Source organism: Protopterus annectens, chromosome 2.part2 (assembly GCF_019279795.1).
Source record: "Protopterus annectens isolate FY-2018-M chromosome 2.part2, PAN1.0, whole genome shotgun sequence".
Lineage (NCBI taxonomy): Eukaryota > Metazoa > Chordata > Ceratodontiformes > Protopteridae > Protopterus > Protopterus annectens.
The window spans coordinates 839,942,238-839,965,659 of NC_056730.1; the positions used below are offsets into that span (position 1 = coordinate 839,942,238).

Here is a 23,422-nt window from a genome sequence, read left to right on the forward strand (position 1 = left end):
TTAACAGTTAGATAACACTTTTGTTTGATTTCAAAGTTTTAATGACCTACACCATCACTCTGTCTCTCTACTGTCATATGCTGTCTTGTTTTGTATCGTCTTTCCTGTCTTTAGTAGTCTGGACTTTTGTAAATATGTTCAATATGTCTGTATCTATTTGCCGTAGAATACACTGATGGTGCAGTATATTACATAATTAGAGCAGGGATTCACATTAATGTCACCAGTTTAGCAAATTTATTTTAAGAATGCAACTTATAGAATCATGAAGTAATTTTCTGAACTTAACATTTGCTGAATTGTTTCAATTATCTTACTGTCCCATCTTTTTTATAAATTTGGCAGTGTTTATTTTAAGCATATTGAAAATCAATTTTCACACACCATGTAGTGTTATACACTGCAAGTGAAGGGTCAGAAATAATAACAAAATAGTGTGTTAACTGAATTTGAAAATCTGTTCATATTTAAACCGAAAAGATTACCACTTAAAAAATAGTTGTTGGTTAATATGTACTGATGACACTGCCTGTTTCCCAAGTTCAGGGCATTTTATATATATATATATATATATATATATATATATATATATATATATATATATATATATATTTATTGCATTTGTTAACTGGATAGTGGCTGACTGTGCCAGAAGCCTGTTATCAGCAGAGGCCCTGGCAGAAAAGCTCCACATACAGTAATAAAGCTTAATAATAATTCTTTTATAATACAGTAGTTAGAACAGAATACAAACAGTGTAAACAGTATACAGAGTAATATAATAATTAATATAGCAGGACAACAACAAGAGGTACTGGTAAAATTGTGGCCAGCTACCTTGGTAGATGATAGGATGATCTTTGGCTGGCATGCTGGCTTCTAGTCACTGAATATGTCTTGCCTGCGGCATGTTCTTAATAAGGATGCTAAGTTAACCCTATCTAATGCTTACCTCTTACCCACCTTACTGTATAGTTCTCAAATTCTAACTAGCCTCAACACTGGACTATTAGCCAAACTAGAAACAACTTACAACAAGATTGCCAGATTTGCTGCACAGAATACATATAAGTACCATCACTGTCTCTCATTGAAAGAACTACACTGGCTTGAGCTACCCAACCTTCTCTTGCTAACTCAGACTCAGATCATTCATTCAATTATCTACAAACCCTCTTATTGTCCAACTCTCTCTACTCTAATCTTCTACTACACCCCAACAAGATCTCTCCATAGTTCCAGCCAAGTGCTATTACAAATTCATAAACCTAAAACTAAAATAGGGCAACATCTCAATAGTTTTAGCCCTGCTAAGACTTGGAATAATCTACCACTCAAAATCAGGACTCTTCAGCAACAAAAACAATTCAAAACAGCCACTAAACAATATCTACAATCTAAATGGATATGTCAGTGTAACCATCCCCCATAAACCTGTCTCCCGTAACTACTAACTCACCTCTAGCTCCATCTCCGATCCCTCCTTTCATCTGTGTTTCACTTCTCATTTCAACAGTTACCAAAACTAATCACATGTAAATATTATGTTATTATTTCCTTAACTTCATTGTATTAAGACTTTATGCTTTTTGTATTGTGTACACTTTTTGTTACTTGTCCATATATTAGTACTATGGATGTTAGTCATGTAATCTATCTTGGAGCTTTTCTCCTCGGGCCTCCACTGAAAAAGGGCTAATTAGCTCAGACGGACATTCCCAGTCATAAAATGTAAAATAAATAAATAAATAAATGTCTAACCTTCATGCTGTATATACTTGACAGCTGTTGCCCACTTCAAATTTAACATTCTGAGAGAAAAAAAACTCTTTGTCATACTGTTATTGGGTTCAAATCCATGTCCTACACATGATCGTATAATCAGATTTTAAGTCACAGCAAAGAAAATTTACCTTTTGATGTGTGACAAACAAGAAAACATATAGCTGTAGTCCAGGACCAGTGATGTATGCCAGAGTTATGCAGCACACTGAGAATGTATACTTGTGTTGTTTTCTAACAGGCCTGTGAGCATTATAGTTGAAAAGGTAGGTTGCAGAAATATGGTTACAATGTTTTCTATGTGACTTTGCCCTACCCTTAAAATCTAAGTGCCCTTTAAGTTTAAAAGTAAATAAATAAATAGAAAGACTAAAAAGGCACTGGCCATTTCCACACATTGTTCAGCAAAGAAGTAATACTTTTAAAAGTTAATCTGAGGTCTAAATTACGGACAAAAAGCTTAATATCTGTCAATGTATCAGTTAACATATCAGCAGCAGCCAATATGAATTTTAGACCTTTCTGCAACAGGGTTAGGGTGGACTTTGTTAGAACTAAATTAGACAAATTACCAACAACAGAGTCATCAGTTATTTTTTCATGTTGCTTTGTGTACAGGGACCACTTCAGCTCCTTCCCCTGTCTCTCCATATAAAAGTATATTTTAAAAATGTTTGCAACATGTAATACTTGTGTTATATACCTTGCAACTTGTAAGGCATGCAAAAGCTTCTATGTTGGGAAATCTGTTAAGAGATTAAAGGATAGAATTATTGAGCACAAGTCAGATATTACAGATATTAGACAAAGAGTAATGACTAATTCTTTGGCTAAACATGTTCAGGAAGCTGGTCCTTCACGTCTTTGTTTTTAGGTTACAAATATTCTTAATAAAAATATTAGGAGAGGTGACATCAATAATAAACTTGAGGTTAGGGAATATAAGTAGACTTTACAATTACAAGCTGATATTCCGCCTGGTATTAACCAAGCGGTTACATTAAAGCCCCACTGTTAAATTTAAACAAGCATGCCTTAGGTGATTTTGTATCTTTAAGAATGAACTAAGTTCTATTACATTTTTTATCACGTCTTAATTGATTGATTAAGTAAGCTTTTCCATTGTCTGTGTGATGGTTTAATGTTGTTTAAAAGGTATGAATAAGATAAATATTTTTAGCTCTGAGGAAGGGTTTTACCTGAAAGCTTTGCATTAAAGGTTTCATCTCTACATTGCTGTGTTCGTTTTTTTGTGACATATGTGAAACACTTATTTGGTAAAGGGGCATCCAAACAAATTGAGAGGGTAAAACATGGAATCAAGTTATCCTGGACATTGGCAGAAACCACACATTAACACTGTGTGAGAAGAGGTTGAATTATATGGTAAGGCAAGCTAGAAGCAATGCGAGACAGAATGTAATTGCACATACCATTACTAGGGGGCCTCCAACAATTATCCTATTAACACGGAATGAGAACTACTTTCCCTCCATCCATAGGGATGACTAAGACACAGACGAGAATGGCACTGGAATAATCACAAGTGGTGTGGACACTAGTTATTACCAACATCTGCAGCAGCTACACTCGTCTGTTCAGGAAGGTTAGTTTAAAAACTGTAACACATATTTATACAGAGAACTGAATGTTGAAAGGAAATGATTACATTAAATACCTGACAATTACTATCAATAGGTGAACCTTCTACATCTGCACAGAATGGCAATGATAGCACTGTGCATGGTAAGTGTCCTCTAAACCTCCATAAAACACATAAAGAACATTATGTTATTTCTTTATAAGGAATGTTTTGAATAATTTTTGCAGGGTCAGCAGATGAAACAAGCAGTTCCACTTTACCAATAAGTTTGGGGGAAATTGGCAGCAGAATGGCTGATGAAGATGATTATGATGATGCTAGCATAGTCATTTTTATGGGGCAGCCTGAGGACAGTGGCACATAGTCCTCAAGTTTAATGGCAGGATCTTACACCCCACAACATGTTAATATCCTGCAGGAAGTGACAGTGTATTGCAAAGTCAAGCACAGGCTGACATCACACTCACACTTTTACAGGAGGAACACCCCATGCACCTCTACACCAGTATCTCCAAACCCAAATGAACACTTTGAGGGTGATGGCAGACATTAAGAGGTAGCAGTGTCCACAGTGACACCTTTACAAAGGGGAGCTAGGCACAGGCATTTTTATGGCAATTCCAGTAAAAATGAAAAGCGTTGGCTACCCAGTAGCAAATGTGCAGTAACATTGTTATGGCTCAGAGCACTGCTACAGAGAATCAGCTGGAAATGGTAAGAGTCTTCCAGGGTATGTGTGATTATTTCCAGAATAGGAATAATGCCATGATCACACTGAGGCATAGTGTGGTGGCACAAAAAGCATCCGTGGCTGCCTCCATTTGTATACTAGATAGGACTTACCAAACTCAAACGGGAGTCAATCTTAAAAATAGAAAAGGATGGGGTACTGTTTGGACATGTGAGGGGCAGGTCACATAAAACTACAACTGCTTCTTAAGAAAGTACTGTAATTAGTTGTGAGAAACAAGCTCAGCAGATTTCATGCAGGCCATGGCAATGTTCATCTTCACCTAGCAGAACCTCTCTTTTGAGGCCCTGATCACATTAAGCAGCACTGTCAGATCAGTGTCTATAAGATCACCTGTATTTAGTAGGTCGTGACTTAGTACCAACTCATCACCCAGCTCTCATGACAGCCCCTCTTCAAAATCTCTTGTACTATCACCTAGCTTATAATTGAGAGATGTGTATGACTCATTTGATCTGCAACTACTGTGGATCAACTGTGACAATTCTGATTCATACAATTTGACCTTCAGAAACACAGGTGGATGTTTAACTGAAGGGGAATAAGTTATTAAAATGAAATAAAAGGGAGGGTCCTTGGACACTTTAAACTGTATGCATTTCATCCCTGTAATGGTACAGCTTAAAATCTCAGGGAACTGTGAAAAGAAATCTGTATGATAAAACATGAAATTGTAGCCATTAACACCACTGCTGTATGGATTATCATTCTTACAGCTGGCAGTTACAGACAACTTCAAAGAAGTAATATATGCATTTTCAAAGAAACACTAATTAGAAATTACAGATTAAAATGAGTATTCTGCCATGTAAACAAACACTGCTGCCACATCACCCTCATAACTACTCAAATGATGACACTTTTTGTTTCTGAAGTCATAAATTATTGTGTGACAAAATCAAAATAATCTCTGTGCAGTACCTCAGCAAACATACTTTAATCTGAGAAGAAATTGCAAGATATAAAAAACAATATGATACATTTCCATTCAGATGCAAAGTATGAACTCATGTTAAATACTGAATTAACAGTTTTTATTAATTATCCCTCATGAAGACATTCAGTACATGCATACTTAGACACACCAGCTCAGTAGAATGTGTTGTACAGTTAAAATTGATTATTATTTATATGATGCCTTATGACATAATTGAACAAGAGTCAATGAGCACTCGGGCATGACTTTTACAAACAATAATACAAGTTCTGAAACAAAAAAAATATTTATAGACAAGAAAGACTTTCAAATGAACATGAACCACACAGCATAACCCCCAAATACTACTTCATGCATCATTTATACTCTTTTCTTTACAAAAAGGAAAACACTTACCTGAATCTCTTGGTTCAGAGTTCTGGACTAACCTCCACCTCATAACTTGCAGAGCCACGTGCAGTGACCAATCCTGCTGTATGGGGTCCCTTACCACAGCTGCTCACTGGTTACCATTACTCACATTTGGAGTAGAACTTGGCAAAGCTCTCAACTATCTATATTCCTACAGAATATCCAGATTTTTGTCTCATGTTTTAGGTCTGTCCCTTGTAAAATATGTGGCTTTCTGGCAAATCACTGAGGAATGAAGTCTCCAAATAATGACATACAATTGAGTTTCAGACTTTATATCCTTCAGAATATGCATGCTTATACAAAACATGTAATTCTAGCAACTGTTTAACTTTCTAAAATCAATAATTAAAATCTGTCCTTATTTTTGGGCCTTTGTCCCTACATCATTTTAAGCATAGTACAGATGTCTTGCTCTTAGAGGTTGACAGGCATGGAACAAAGAGCTGTAGTGAATGCATGGGCCACATTACTACCAGACCAGCCCATGATCAAGTTGTGCAAAACACAACATGCTGTAAACATCCTGCATGTAGTAGCTGGGTCATACTGAACAGCACCCCCAGACTCATCCAGGCACCTGAAAGCTCTATTCAGGAGAACAAATACCCTCTTGATGACAACACAGGTTTAGGACAGGGATGTGTTATAGGTCTCTTCTGTAGATCCACTTGGATTTCTCACTGGTGTCATGAGCATTGCCTCCAGTGAATATTCAGCATCACTGAAGAGACAAAACAAAGTCAATCAGAACCACTTCTAACCACACCATTCTCTATACATGCTCAAATCATTCTTCCAGCATTACATGAAACTAGAAACCTCTTCTAACAACTTTAACACTTTGAAATGTCTGTCTTCACTTAATTTAACTCTTCTCCCTCTCAGTTTTATGCATCCTCAGCTACAAGATGAAATTTAAAGAAGAGAAAGCCTAATTCTAATTGTATATCAACATGTATATATTTTACCTGAATGTAAATTGTTATTTTTGTATTTTGTATAATGTTGCTTACTAGTAACTTGAATCTGTTAACAGTCGTTATGTAACTTTATCTCATCAATGTATATGTAATATGTGGAGCTTTTCTCCCTGGGCCTCCACTGAAGATGGGCACTCTTAGACCCAGTGGACTATCTCAGAAAACAAATGCAAATAAATAAATAAAATAAATAAGAGAGAGAGAGAGAGAGAGAAGGGGGAGGGACAAAAGTAAAGAAAAATGATTTATTATTTAGCAATACACTTTGCCACAAATAATTACTTAAATACAATAGAAAAAAGGAAAATAAATACCAACAAGATGGCCACTGGGCAGGCATCCTGACATGCAGAAGAAGCTGTAGAATGAGCTAGTGTGCCAGATATAGGAGCCATGTGCTCTGCCAAGATGTTGGGCAGAGATGCTGGTGATGCACCCCCAGGCATCACACTCTACCTGGCAATTGATGGAAGGTAGCCCTTTCTACTATGGTACCATGTTCCACATGAACCAGAAGTGGCCCTAATTGCAACATGAGTACAATCTATCACACTGAGTACATCAGAGAAATGTGCCACCCCATTAAATACATACATAGTCCTGGCTCAGTCCTGAGGTGACACTGGAAAATAGATGTACTGATCCACACATGCCAAGACCGCATCCAGGAACTGCTGCAGTATCCTTGAGGCAGAAGCCTATGAGATCCCCAACATGTGCCCAGTCTGTCTCTCAAAGGTCACCATGGCAAGTATAGTGAGAAGTATACATATCTTAGGAAGTCCACTCATTCCTCTTGTAACCCTATGGGGTCGTACATACCCATTTAAAATGTCCATGTTTGCTCTAAACCTGTTAAGTATCTCCTAATTATCAAAGTTATAGTGATGCATCCTCTGCCTGTATATTTGCTTTCTTGGATGATTATATTAGCCAAGACAAGCACTTCTCACCTGGAAAGAACAAGAAGCAAATGACAGCATTTTCAGGGATTACAAAGTAGATAGGGTTGGCAGGACTCCTCTTAATATAACCTATCTGTGGCTAGCATGGAAAAGGGGAAAATTCCACTGTAAATCACAAATAGGCAAGAGAATGCTTAATTGGCATAGGTTGGTTTACATCATTCCTAATTTAAATCTCATTACAAGTTCATTTGCTTATGCTCCTTAGATGTCATCATGAGTTGCTGTAAGTGACTTCTATCAATTACAGGTTAGCTGCATACATTCACAGACAATGCAGGTAGCCTTAACACACCTGTGTAATGACTGTGAACACCACTCTTAGTATTTTACCACAGATGTGCAGTATAGGCATTTCAGTAATGAGGTAGCTGCCATTTTCTTGATCTAGGCTAAACATTATTTTTCATGTAGCTGTTATTTTCTTGATCAAAGTTAAACATTATTTTCCAGTTCCCAAAGACTGTAAGTAATCAGCTTTTGAAGAAAAAAGTAGAAAATGTTCAGTGCTCTGAAGATAAAGTGAGATTGTAAAATATGTTGAACATTTAGTGTTGCAGTACAGAAAAAAATAACAAAAAATACTCTGAATTCTATGCAGACCATTAAATCTGACATGTTTCAAAAATAAAGCTTTCACTTGGAATCAACTTTCAGACAGTATGGCACTTGTCATTATGCTGATGTTGACTATTTTTGTCTCTCTATCTTTCTATGTACGTATCTATTTATTTATCTATTATCTTAACTGTTGACTTCATATAACCTTATATACAGGGAAACAAAAAAAAAAAAAGAAAGAAAGAAAGAGAAAAATTCAGTATTGCAACATGGAAAGGAGCAGGCTTCCTTTTCACATTAAGCAGAGCCCTTCCCTGGCCCTCTTCAAATGCAATTTGAATCAATAGATGGGTAATTGCAAATTCACACCTGGGGTAGTGCCTATGTGTCTTATGGACAGGGGCAATCTGCAAGATACTCAAGACATAGGCACAAATCCATGCCATCCTCTTGCCCCTAGGGACCATATATTGGATAAAATCAGAGTATACTGGCTAGACATTTAGGGTCTGTTAAGCTGTTAGCCTAGTAATCTTGTATGAACCTATGAGGTTTTTTTGTGTTACCGAGAGTACTTGTCTCCAGATAGAAAAGTATAAAAGTTATTTAAACATGAGCAAATTATAGCTTAGCATGTGTAGATTTTTCACATATGATGATTGTATCAGAATGCAGACTGTATCAAAGTGCATGCATGGTGGCTATCTCCTATTGCTGCCATATGATGTACTAGTTTGCATTACCAACCACTAGGCCTATATGCCTGTATGTATATTCTGAATTAAAGGACAAATTTACTAACAATCACACCCTCTAATTTTCTGTCATTTGCAAGCTGGTATGATTTCACCATTAGAGAAAATAGACTTCAGCTGGACCAGCCACCCAGATTCGGCAACCTTTCTTCCATTCGGATTGTAATCCAGAAAAATGACAATGCTGAGGGTGTTATAGAATTTGATCCACGGTTTGTAGTTCTACGTGGTAAGTACCTAAACAAGATTATATATGATTGTACACTCTTTTATTGTAACAGCGGGTTGCTAAGATTTTAATGGGTATATAACTGATGCTTTTAAGACTGCGATTTTTAACAGAAACAAAAAAACTGCAATCAACTATCTTAAATATAGCTGTATACAAATGAAAACATAACAATCAGAATAAAAAGGTGGGTAGATGTATGACATTATGAGAACCAGAATCCTTGCAGTACAAATAATAAACCTATATACCCTCAAGCAGTCAAGTATTCAATTTACACTGCCATTTTTTCTGTTTTTTGAATATGGTGTATTTGAACTTTGTTGAGCGGAACTATTTTTAGCACAGTAGTAAAAAATATGTTGCAAGGGTGATTTTTGTTTTAGATAGGCCACATAAGTTTTTACATTGTGGTTGTTTTTTTTCTTTTGCCTTCTTTGTGCATTGAATATATTTTAATTGTCTTAGCAGAGTAATTGCTTTTGTTTCCCATAGTTTTTATTAGATTGTTTTTAGCTGGCGCTTTTTTGCAATTAGTTCTTTGAATGACTTTTGATATTTTATGTTGTTTAGGGATGTTTTGCGATAAGCAGACAATCCAAGTATCTAAGGATTATGATTTTTATTTAGGAGAGGTATATATTTTTAAATATACTGTTTATTTCTTTTTGAAATGTTCCCATCTTCATAAGGATTAGGTATTCAGCTTGGCAAAGTTTCGGAGATATGTAGTTAGCATGAAAGTAATATTACCTGCTCATTCCCTTGTCACAGGGCATTGATGACTCCTATAAAAAGATGGTACCTTTAGCATTGTAGGAGAAGACCTGTCTTTTAATTTCCCTATATGTACTGGATAAATCATAATATTATTGACATACCTTATTGTGACAAAACAATATAACAAAAAAAAAATGTCAACTGTATAATCCAGCTTTACATACAGTCCTTTTACAGAAATTACCCAGCAGCCATGTTTCGTTAAGTACTTTCCTCAGACTCACATGTAAGGCAAATAGATGCTGTGAGGATCAGTCCCTAGACTTGTACAGGATCAATGCAGCAGCACATAGACTTAAGCTCTGTTTTATACTGTCATACTAAAGCTCTATACAATTAATCTTCATTTTGAAAATAAATGGAAAATTAGTTACATTATTTATGAATTATACTCCACAAATCTGTTAAACGTTTGTGAGAAATGTTCCAGTCAGCATGTATGAAAAGATGGCAACTTTGTTAATTCCAGAGTAATGTTCATATTAGCAACAGCTGTTAGCTGCTAATTTTTGTAGCTTGCTTTGAAATATTGGGGGAAGATAGGATTCTGGAGTGACTTGGAAATGATATAGAACACTGTTGCTTTTATCCCTCAAGTGTACTTCTGTGTCCTGAGAAAGGTGATCTATATTTTTGTCTCGGTTTATTCTAGGATTTGACTGTCACAGAAGTTTCTTTCTTGTGGCTGTGAATACCATTCTGATTTTATATATTTTTTTTACAATTAAGGTTTGAATAAAAAAGCTTTTCTGTCTAGCTTTACTGTGGCTGGAATTTCCTTCAGGTATCTAGTACTCTCACTAAATATGTCTGCTAATGTAGTTCTTTTTTGTTCTCTATACTCATACCTCTCAAGTGTACCTCATTACGAGGAACGTACCTCATTTGGGGTCTTAAAAAGTTCATGTTCCTCGAACTTCCTCAAAGTTCCACATTGACAGAGTCTGTCACACATTCAGTGTTAGGAATTTTTTTAAGTAAAATCCATGGTAAATAGAAATTAATCATATTAATTCATTAAAGGATCTTCTTTATAAGCAAAACCAGCATATTTTAACCATTCTATGACCTTCCTAGTTGAAGTTGTTAGCAAGCCATTAGTATGTGTTCCACATTTTGCCCATTTGTTCCACATTATGAAGGCGGGTGTTCCTCATTTTGGAGATGGAAGGTTGAGAGCTATACTTTTTATTCTGGTTTCAATTTTAGGATATAGTTAAACCATTTTCTATGTTTGCAACTGGTATGGTTTAATTTAGGTTCTTTAAGCATTTGAGGAAAAAGAAGAATGAAGCAGTTGCTTCTAATATGATTTACTCCCACTGTGGCAGTTGCAGGTTTAAAAGTGCTGCATCTCTAACTTCCCAAAGCATCAATATACTACAAGGCAACTCCCATGAGCTGCAACACTCATCCCGTGAGCTCTAGAGCTTGCATGCATCACGGTGTTTGTTAGTGAAAGAACTATGAACAAGTGGAGTGAGGAACAGTAAGGATTGCATGCAGGACTGCTCTCTGCCTTTGGGATAAGACTGTGCCTATCATGAAGGGTTTAGACATCATCAAGAACATTTGTCTAATGGCTGTTTTTTTTGGACTCTGTAAAGAAACAGGCATCTTAGTGCTGAGGTGTAGCTAGACGAGGCAAACAAGGAAGCCACCCTGGGAGCAAAATATTATGAGATGTGATTGTCAGACCATAACTGGTCTTCAGTGCATATTGGCATTTACAAAATAAAAGATGATATTGCATTTGTGATCAGAACTGACGCTCTATAGCACTTAGTGTGTGGAATAAGCCATAGCAGCTATAGTTTACAAGAAGAAGACCTAAAAATTTGAATCAGCAGAATGAACTGCGTAAGGTAGCATATATGCTAGATACTACAATAATGCACAAAAAGGGTCAGCAGGGGAAAGATCCTTGCAGCAGCTCATATGGTGGCACAGAAAGAAGGAATGATGGAACCTTGACCTCAAGGAAGATGTTCAGCAGTATAATGGATTTGCCAAAGGAGAATAATCCCATGTGCAGTGAACTTTTCATCCTATAGAAATGTACACTGGAAGATGGCAAGAACAACCTCTGCCTCCCACTGTTCAGGGTAATCACGCATGTCTGGTATGTAGTGATGTGTACATGGAGGGCAATCATGCATGCCTGGCATGCAGTCCTTTATAGATCAAGGGTGATCCTGCATGTCTGGCATGCAGACCTGCATACATGAAGGGTAATCCTGCATGCCTGGCACTCAGTGCTGTGTACATGAAGGGTAATCACATATGCTTGGCACTCACTCGCGTGTACATGAAAGGTAATCTCACATGCCTGGCACACAGCCCTGTGTACATGAATAGTAATCCTGCATGCCTGGTATGCAGTCCTGTGTACATGAAGGGTAATCCCGCATGTCTGGCACACAGTCCAGTGTACATGAAGGGTAATCATGCATGCCTGGTGCGCAGTCCTGTGCACATCAAGGATGATGCTTTCTCACACCTCTCTGCTATTCTTGACTTGATGGTTTTGCCCTGTTACTCATAAAATGTTTTATTTTTTGTTATAACAGGATCACAGGTAGTTAATAATACCAGACATTAGAGTTTCATATTTCTTTTTGTTCAGAAAATACATGTTAATTCAAAACATATTGCTGCATTAACATTTTTAGATGAGTTTGAGTAATATTTAAAATCTGTTCCTAACTTTGAGCCTTTAGCCAGTCAGTGTGGATGACTGTATGTTGGTACCCTTACAATATTCATAGATAACAGGGATACTTGGATACCTCCTTCAGTGCAGTGGTTTACCTCTTAATGACACGCAAGAATTTACTTGTGGGTGTCTGATACTCTTGTAGACCTTGGAGAGGAGTATGAGGTTAAACTTGAGACTAATATATATTTGAACATTGAAAGGGCAGCTAGTAATGCAGACAGTAGTACATTCCCTGGGGCTAATTCATATGGATGCCAGTTCCACCTGGGCAGAATATTTGGCTCTGGATATAGAAATATGGGCTACAGGTTAAGTACACTGCCCACACTGACTAACAATTATTTATTTTACATTTGTTAAACAGGGGTGTCTGACTAAGCCAAAAAGGCCCTTTTTCAGCAGTGACCCGGGGAGAAAAGCTCCACATAGAAAAAATACAGATACATTTAGATATTTAGACATGATCAGTATACACACAAATTACAATACACATGTTTTTATAGTAGTATGCAGCACATCTGCAGTTACAGTGGAGAGAACAAACAAGAAAATCTTAATTTCAAAATAAAGGTAATTAATAGATTTGTGGTGTACAGCTGAAATTTGGAACATAGGTAGAATACATACATAGCACACAGGTACAGTACATACATTGTAAATTAGCCAGTGTTTGTGAGTAAGAGCGAAAACTATTATCAAGTACTCTAGGTTTAGTATGTGTACTGTATCACTAGCCTGGGGAGCAATCATGGCACTGCCAACTTTGCTTGAGATGTTGCCTAATGAGGTTTTTAAAGGAGGCTTTGGATGATGTGTTTTGTATGCTAGGGGGGAAGAGAGAGGAATTAGAAGTCAAATAGATTCTTGCACTTGCATATGTACCACTGTTGTACATTCTTGGTTTTCTCAAGGCCATTCATGAGCTGCACTTGCATATGTACGCCTGTTTCACATTCTAGGCTCTCTCAAGGCCATTCATGAGCACCTTTTTGGAGCTGCTACCATTCCTGAACTGGTTTCAGGATAACTACATCAGGGGGAGGTCATGAAGATGTGACACAAGCATGGTACAGCTCCAAAGGTAAAATATGGGGAAAAATACTAATGAATCCCTTTATTTGTTCAAGAGTTCTTTCTGCCCTCTGTAATGGCATGAACACTGGAAACAGTAGCAGTGCTGTGAGACCAGGAGCAAGCAGAAACATGGCATTATAGTGCTCCATGCTCAACAGGAAAAACAAACTGTTCTTCTGACAATGTGATGCTTTCCCCATTGTGGTTTACTCTGGACTCCACAATATATCCCTGTTACATGTCTCACACCCCAGATGACTTAGTATTTTTAAAGCTACAGTACATCTTGTCTATAGTATGTGACACTAAGCACCCTTTGTATAAAAGATTGTCTTGGTTGGCATACCCACTGGTGTGTTGACCAGTCTAACATTATTCATCACTTTTTCCTGCTTTTCCTGACTGTAATGTTGAAAAAAGTATTGTATCTGTCATTCGTTCTTGCATCATATATTTACTAGGATGAATTAATTGTGTACTGTGTGGGTACAGATGCCCTGTGAATGTATAAAGGGGATAAGTGTGGAACACCTGCATACTGTGTAAGGTATGGCAAGTGTTTATTTTTGGGAGGGATTCCCCCTTACTGAGTACTGTATGACCATGCGATGGGGAGATTTAAATCTGGGGTGGGAGAATGTTGCAACAAGTTCCATTGAATATATATATTTTTAGCTGGTTGGTATCTATTTCATAACTACACAGGACTGCAGTGTGACAAAATTGAGCATATTATATTGGCTGATGCCCAGCTGTTATTTTTAAAAAATCCCTATATACTGGATTAATGGATCCATGTGACAATATTAATCATATGATCTTGAGATATTAAGACTTTTACTGGGTATTCATGACAAACTAACATGGTACATGTATATCATATGAAGAGTTACTACATACTATGTTATTCTTTTACTTTGTTTAATTCTGTATTAAGCTCAAAAGGCTCAGTAGACCAAAGTATCTCTTTACAAGTGTGAACATTGGCTTTAACTTGGTTAAGTGACTTGCTCATATTCAGACTAGAAGTAACTATAGGCTGTGTATTGTAAATGGAGATCAACATGTTAAAACCCTTATACAGACCATTGTCTTAACACTAAGCTACACCATCAGATCATTGTTATTTATTAATTGTGTTTTATTATGTATTTAACACTTGCTTATTGTGTTATTCATAGTGGAAGAAGATGTTGGGACATTGATGATTCCAGTGGTCAGAAGAAAAGGCACTTATGGATTTGTGACAGCAGATTTTACCACTAGAAGTATATCTGCATATCCTGGTGGTGTGGATTACAGTGTACCAAACAACTCTGTTATCTTTTATTCTGGACAAAACCAGACTTTTATAAATATAACAATAATAGACGACACCGAGAGGTGAGTTTTGATTTATGAGCATTTTGCTGTTGTGGAAGAAATTACATTTCAAAAGTATTTCATCTTTAATTCATGTTAGTTACATCATATATACCACAGGGAGTAGTCATTCTGTTGGCAAATCATATCACACAAATAAAAAAATAACAGTATTCTGTAATCACCACTGTCTTCTATTAGCTTCCAGAAAGGCATTTTTTTTGTTCTGCTCAACCAGAAGTGATAATGTCATATTAATTCAAGCACTGTATCTCAAAAATGTTTCTGTCTCAATTTGCTGAAAAAAGGAATAGCATAGTTGACTTTTGTGTAAAAAGACAAGTATTATACAGCTTGGAGGTGATCATATTTATTAGCAGAGGGAGTGTTCAAGCTGCCATATTTGACAGGATGTTTGAGGTGATTATCTCCTCATAAAATATTAATTTTGGACAGAGTTCCACTGAAACTTTTCTGAATGCAGTTTTGTGCATGAGGTGTAAATGCAGAATGCCAGATATTTTTAGGACCTCCATCCATACAATCCAGATATGGTAGTCCGTTTTAAGACTGACTGCAACCTTTATATCACAGAAGCCTTTTGTTAGGTCTTAAAGTAATTAAATAGTTATATATTTGTTATTGCAGGCTTCCAGTTGAAATGTTTGCACCTGTAACAACAAGCCGAAAAGAAAAAAGACTGAAAACCCAAGAAAAGAGCAAATCTCCTGATATATATATTAACAAGTTAGAAAAAAAAATAACCATAAAAGTTTATTTGCAATTTGTTTAAAAGTTGAATTCTTACACTTAGGAATTTAGCAGATAAATACCCACATGGTAGTTCTCACAGTTTCTTAGCCAGGAGTTTAGCAGAGAAACGCTCACATCTTAGTTTTGAAAGTTTCTTAGTTTGTGACTGTACCAGACACAGCTTTAGGAAATCATCACTCAGGATACGAAACAGACAGAATTAGTCTCAAAATGATGTATACAGTTATACAATGAAACCTACTTATACTGAAAAACATGGACACTGATTGGACAGATCCATCGTTGTCCTTGCGAAAAATCGAGCTTTCCTTACAAGAACAAGTCCCGCAGCTGTAGCTAGTAAAAACAGAGGTTACAGCCACTTATATTCTCCCTTTCACTAACGTGGATAAAAGAAACAGATCTACTAACAAGGTGAGACTGTCTTCGCCCCCACCAAAGGCACATTAAAAAAAGAATTACAAAATGACTAAAAAATTTACTTGAAAGTCACTACTAGGATGTAAAGAATGTAAGGATGTAAGGAATTTGCACATATCCTCATACATAAGTACGATACATTAGCATTCCTAACTCCTAACAAACATATAAACAGACACTCACACATGCACCCACCCACACACACATGCCCACAAATAATTGGATTTATGATAATATACTGCTCAAAAGTTGTCTTGTTAGTGTTCGGCAGATGTCTCACTCAAGCGTAGTTTATTATAATGCTGTCCCCATCCACGAAAGATATGGTGAAATACTACAGGAGGGAGAAGTTCTGAGATACAGCCCCTTTATTAAGTGATTCTTTTTTAAATAATGCATTGTGTAATAGCAGTGGTGCAGCGGTTAGCGTTGCTGCCTCACAGCAAGAGGTTCTCTGGTTCGATTCTCGGCTGGGATGCCTTCTGTGTGGAGTCTGCATGTCCTCCCTGTGGTTGCGTGGGTTTTCTCCAGGTGCTCCGGTTTCCTCCCACGTCCCAAAGACATGCTGTAGGTGGATTGGACACTCTAAATTGGTCCTAGATGTGCGTGTGTGCACCTTCTGTGGAAGGTTGGGTGCTGGGCTGGCAACTTGACACCATAAAACTCCACTGCCAATCATGAGCGGACAGGTGATCTGCTGTGGTGACCCCTAACCAGAAAAAAGCTGAAAGAAGAAGAAGAAGATTGTATGATAGCAGTAATCAACTCCTCTGTTGTAATGCTGGCTTACATATAGCTGACTTACCAGTTTGATAACTTGAGCTGTGCCCTAGTGATCAGATCGTGCCAGCTGTGGGCTAACCCATTACCCACTCTCAGTCATTGATTACTGCTAAACTGCTGCACGAAAACATTTTATAGCAAAAATTCCTTACCTTGGATAAACAAAATTATACCAGGAAAAAAGTAATGTGTGATTGATTGTTAAAACACTGAAGGTCTGCACTTATAATGTCAAAGCCAAGGCTTACAAATCAGATGAGAGTCATAGCAGCATAGCATATCACGACAGAATAGTGCTATTTTCTTTGTTTGGCTCTTATTAGTTTATTTATTTATTTGACATTTGTTTACTGGGATGGTCAAACTGAGCAATTGCCCTTTGTCAGCGGAGGCCCGGGGAGAAATGCTCCACAATGCAATTAGAACAATTATATGGAAGTAAGAAATATGACAAATCAAGTACCTATTAATAGTACAGCATCACATATTACACTTACACAAAGTAAAAGTAGTATAATCAGATAATTACAAGGTTAGGGTAATCACAGTAGGATTGTCATCAGTGCACAAACGTAATATTCTTTGCATATTGCTTTATGAGAATATAAAATTTAGTTTGCTATTTTCATTCCATTGTCACATATGTTTTACAAAAAAATGGTTATTTTATGTCTTTGCATACCTTAGAGAGTTGTTAGTATATTTTTTCTGGCATTCACCCTGTGAGTGCAAATGTTTAATATTTTATTATAGAGTGTCTCCAAAGTACACATTTACATAAACGTACATGTAGGCATGCACATTTACACATACACAAAGGTCAACATGAAATTATGGTGCTGCCACTAATAAAAGAGAAGAGCTGAGAAAATGTGGCAGAATGACGAAACTGCTCCAACTCCTTTCTAAAATGTACAAAAATATATATTAAATAATATATGTGTGCATTTATAAGAAAGTAATACATTATGCTGTTTTGCTCTTACTTTCTATATAGGCTGGTCATTATCTGTGATGCTAAATTTTATTCTGCATCTTGCTTTTCAGTGAAAATGTGTATTTACATCTTTATCTAAGTCTTTTTGAAATTGGTGTGTATGAATCCACCCATTTGCTTGTTAAAAATAAACAAAATAAAGAAGTACCACTGAAACACTGAGTATCTTTTCACTGTGACTCAGTACAGTAAAATCAAACTCTATAGAATACAAACTCGAGCAATTACTATAAGGTATCTGAGAACTTGTTTTTTGCTGGTGATATTGTCTCCCTCACTCCTAATATATTTTTGTTTACATAGCAAGTCATTAAACATACTAACTGAAAAATCACGCAGCTTCAGATTAGAAAGAAAAGTATGTTATTAGTTCAATTTAGGTTTCCACTTTACACAAACCTGGCCAACCTTAGAGTCAGTATAATAATGTACCCACTATATAACCTCTAATTCAAAACTTGATGTAATCTGCACCAAACATGCCTTACAACCATGTTCCAAGACATCAGCTTACAACAAGAAGAATGTAATCACTATTTCCTTACACTGCAACCAGTGAACATGGATATCTTGCAATTGTATGTAAACATCAAAACAAACAAACTTTGGGCTATTCCCACAAATCCCACACTACCTAACTTATATATGAACTCCATGGTAGCAGTCATAACTAAAGTAAAAAACAAAAAAAAACAAAACACAAATTTAAGTGCAATGATCAGTCAATGGCTTTTATAGCTTAAACTGTTATTAAACTCCTCTGAAACAAAATTAGCGCTATTTGGCACACATCAAAGGCTTTCCAAAGCCACTGAGACACTTCACATCTTACATATAAGCAACTCCTCCTCAGAAACAACTACCTCATTCAAATACTTGAGAATCTGCCTTGACTCGTCTTATCTTCTAGAACCACAATGAAAAAACATGCAAGAAAATTAACTTTCTATTTTTCTGGGAGAGAAGACTCTTAATCTGTATGGCAACCCCAGCAAGGGTAGCTGTTTGTATTCTGCTTGACTGGCTAGAGTAAGGACTGCCCATCACTGCCACACATAAAAAACAAATACAAACATCCTCAAATAATCTGAAATGAAATATGCTGTTTCATCATAAACTCAGTTTACCAAGAAGACCATTACACAACTCTCCTACTAAACCAAATGGCTGCCTATTTAAGATTGAAGATTCAAAGATTCAAAGTAAACTTTATTGTCATTTAGGACCACACGTGTAGCCTAAATAAAATTTTGTCTATTAGCTCCTTCTTGAGGTAACAAACAGAAAGTAAAACAAGACATACAAATAAACAAATGAACGTAACTAACATATATATACAATTCTACTCCCACTATAAAAAAAGAGCAGAAACAAATCCCACCACTTAAATACAGACTAAGTATACACTCCCCTAAGTTATAATAACTGCCCCATATAAATAAATAAAAAAAACAAATTACAGCTTGCACATTGCCAAGTTGTCTGTCTAATATTGCAATTGATAGGGATAAAATAAGTAATTAAATATTTTTATGAAATGTTTGGTCTGCTAGAGTGATTCCCAAGACAATGAGACTGAATGGCCGAAAAACAGACTTACATATAAGTCCACATTGGCCATTTCTCTGAATAGAATAGAATATCCTCCCATTTCTAAGAGGTATGACAATCTCGAAGTTGGTTTTATACATATATATATATATATATATATATTTTATATATATATATATATATATATATATATATATATATATATATATATATATATATATATATATATATATATATATATACATATATATATATATATATATATATAGTTTGGAGGTGCAAGGGCTTGTCCCTTGCAAAAAAAGAAGTTCTATTCTTTTCCTCTAATTTTAGTACTTTTTTCAGCCTGTCGGCACTCAGCATTTTGAGTGATGACATTTAATTTCAGAGTTTTATATATATTTGTACAGCAAGATATGATTCTAGTATGTTTGACTGAATGTATATCTAAAAAGACTGAAAAGTACTTCTGACTGAAACGCCATTTTGTAAAAAAAAAAAGCTATTGAAGTTTAGCAATGGTATTTATGATGTCCTTTTTTTAGGAGATGGTAGGGTTAGCTGGTGCAGTGGTACAGCAGATATTATTACTGCCTTACAGCAAGAGGTTTCCCAGTTTAATTCTCACCTGGGGTGCCATCTTTGCAGAGTCTGCATGTCCTCCCTGTGTACATGTGGGTTTGCTCTGGGTTCCTTCCACTTTTCCAAAAGACATGCAGTAGGTGGATTGGGGCACTCAAAATTGGCCATAGGTCTGAGTATGTGGTGTGGAAGAACTACTGCAGCAGGACTAGCCACCCAGCAGTGTAAACCTTGGCTCTAGATGATTGTCACTGTTGAAGTGACATCCTCATGTACAAAATGAGAAAAACGGGTTGTGGATGAAGTTGTTAGGATAATAATTTATAGGATATTGTATGGACTGGTAATGCCTGTTATCACTCCCAGATTTATAGACATTTGTGGTTGTGTGCCAACACTGATTCACTGCTTTTGGTGTTTTCCCTTTACTCTACTGTTATGTGACATTGGAGTTAGTGGACAGGGGCTTGCCCACTGCAAAAGAGCATTGATGGTATATATGTTCATAGGTTCATAGGTGTGTACTAGGCTAATGACCCTGGAGCCTTTACAAACCTAGCCCATAGGATTACCCTGACATCATGCCACCTGACCGTAGTTCCCAGTGCCTCTGTCAAGCAACGCCACTGGAGTGATCCCCAGGGTGAATTTTCTATTTTCCATCCTCTCATCAAGGTTTCTCTTGAAGAGGGCCAGTGTGGTGCTCTGTTTGACATGTATGGGAAGTCTATTCCATAGCAAGGGCAGTCTCTGTGTTATGGACCTGTCCCTCCAGCACATTCTGTTGATTGTGGTAATGAGGTTGATGTCATTGGAGCGTGTGGTGCGGAGTGATTGGGATTTCTTTAGATGTAGCATTTCTAACAGAACTGCATCAGACGTGGCTTTGTAAGTCAAGCAGAGATTGTCTCTAAGTAGGCGATATGAGACAGAGAATAGATGGAGTTTTTTGAGTGTGTCCATATAGGACAAGTGTTTAAGGCCTAGGATCCTCTTTATGAGGTACTTTTGTGGCCTCTCTAGTTGTTGCAGGTGTCTAGTGAGGTACATGCCAAATGGGGCATTGTACTCAATGACTGGCCTAATGAATGAAGAGTAGAGGAAGACAATGACCTCTTTCTTCCTGGATGCAAAACTCTTAGTAATGAGATGTGCCACAACATAAAAGGACTTTCTGACCACAGTGGCAATGTGGTGGTCAAAAGAGAGGCTGCTGTCAACCTGTGTTCCCAGGTCTCTTATAACACCTTTCTATGTTCAGTGGACTACCATCGATGTGGTAATTCATGGGAACTGGGTTTTTCCCAAAGGGGATGAAGACTCATTTTTTGACATTGAGCTTAAGAGCAAGGTTCTGACACCAGTTGCTGGTCTCAGTGAGGCCTTTCTGTAAGATGTCATCATCACTTGGGGAGTTAATAATAGCTTCCAACTTACAGTCATCTGTGAACTTTGTCAGCCAGAGCTCCTTTGTGTTGGTCTGGACTTCAGAGAAGTAGATACCAAACAGGACGCTGATGACTCTACCTTGGTCTGCTCTGCCCCAAACTTTCCTGAACTACTGACCAAAACCCAATTAGCCTTTACCACTACAGAGAACTGGATGCACCAAAAACACCTTTCTCTCAACTCCAATAAATCCAAAATACTAATTTTTCTCCCCTCCAAGGTTTCCTCTTTGGACAAAAACACTTTCAATGTTCTAAGCCAAACTAACACTGCCATTGAAGTGGTCCCCTCTGCAAAACTCCTTGGCATCACCATTGACGAACACCTCAAATTTGATCTTCACATACAACAAAACATTAGGAAAACCCACCAAAAGCTAGGTATGCTATATAGGAACAACCACTTTCTTTCAAACTCCACTAGGCATACCCTGGCAATCACCTACCTCCTACCTTCCCTTCTATATGGAGCCCCTCTTCTAACCAATTTGTCTGTTACCAACACCTCTAAGCTCGAAGCTTGCTATAATAAGATCTCTAAATTTGCCTCCAAATCCAAAACATCAACTCACCACTGCCTCAGCCTTCACTCTCTGAACTGGTTAGGACTCCCTAACCACCTAGACTATCTACAACTAACCACCCCTCACAAACTAATATTCTCCCCTGATAAATGCCCAGCCTTAAAGGACATCCTTCCTCCATACATCCCTAACAGATCACTGAGATCCAAACACCAAAACCTAATCTCCATTCCTAAACCCAAACGACCCACTGGCCAGCTTTTACTCTCCTTTTCTCTAGGTAAAAAATGGAACTCTGCCTCCTTCACTTAGGACTATACCCAACACTGAATCCTTCAAAACTCAACTTTTAAAAATGGAACTCTCTGCCTCCTTCACTTAGCACTATACCCAACACTGAATCCTTCAAAACTCAACTTTTTCTTCACCTGTCTTCCAAATGGAAATGCTCCTGCTTTCACCCCACTTAAATTCTAGGGACTCCCAACTAAGCTCCCCTTAACCCCACTCCACTATACTCTCATACTTGTTCTTATTTCTTAAAAGATCCAGAACTAGCAGACTTTAATTGACTCCGAGCATATAAATATTGTTTAAAAAAAAAAAAAAAAAAAATCTGTTGTCAAGTTGTTAAACTGTCTCATAATGTGCTTTACACTCTGCATCTCTCGAATGTATGTACCCTACTCTTATTTCACTTTGTAACCTTTATTTGTTTTTTGCAACCTATATTGTATGGTATTTCACTTTGCAACCTTTATTTGCATTTTTGTAACCTATATTGTATTATACTGTTCATGGAGCTTTTCTCCCCAGGCCTCCACTGAAAATGGGCACTTCTTGGCCCAGTGAACTTCCCCAGTAACCAAACTGAAAATAAATAAATAAATAAATAAATAAATAAATAAAGGAGAGGACCCAGAACTGAACCCTGTGGGACTCCACCCGTCACTGTTCAGCAGTCTGACTTGGAGTCCACTACTTTCACACTGTGGGTTCTATCTATGAGCCAGTTTGCAACCCACCTAGTGATATAGGGATTGATGCTTAGTTTAGTGAGTTTTTCTATAATTCCTGAATGGGGAATGGTATCAAACACCTTGGCCAGATCTAGGTAGGCTGTATGAACCACCTTGCCTTCATCCACAGCTCTGGAGACTGACTCAAAGAAGTCAACCAAGGTGAGCACCCTTCACAAAACCAAACTGTGTGGGATCCAGAGTTTGGAGATTCCCTATATCCTTGTTTATTAGTTCCATGATGATGCATTCCATAGCTTTGCATATCAAACTCGTCAGGCTAATGGAGCGATAGTTCCCAGGGTCTGTAGTCACTCCTCCTTTGTGGAGAAGGATGACTGTAGCAGTGCACCATTCAGTAGGGACAAAGCCTGAGGTGAGGCTGTGATTTAACAAGGCACACAGGTGAGGT

The 23,422-nt window shown here is 37.2% G+C and overlaps 1 protein-coding gene across 1 annotated transcript in view; it reads left to right on the forward strand.

The window, feature by feature from the left end:
- Positions 1-23,422, forward strand: part of ADGRV1 (adhesion G protein-coupled receptor V1) — a 3,979,741-nt gene that overhangs the window by 1,702,899 nt on the left and 2,253,420 nt on the right. The window contains exons 65-66 of the mRNA XM_044064182.1: positions 8,829-8,977; positions 14,732-14,933. Coding sequence (XP_043920117.1) covers positions 8,829-8,977; positions 14,732-14,933 — 351 coding nt within the window. The remainder of the gene's footprint in view (positions 1-8,828; positions 8,978-14,731; positions 14,934-23,422) is intronic.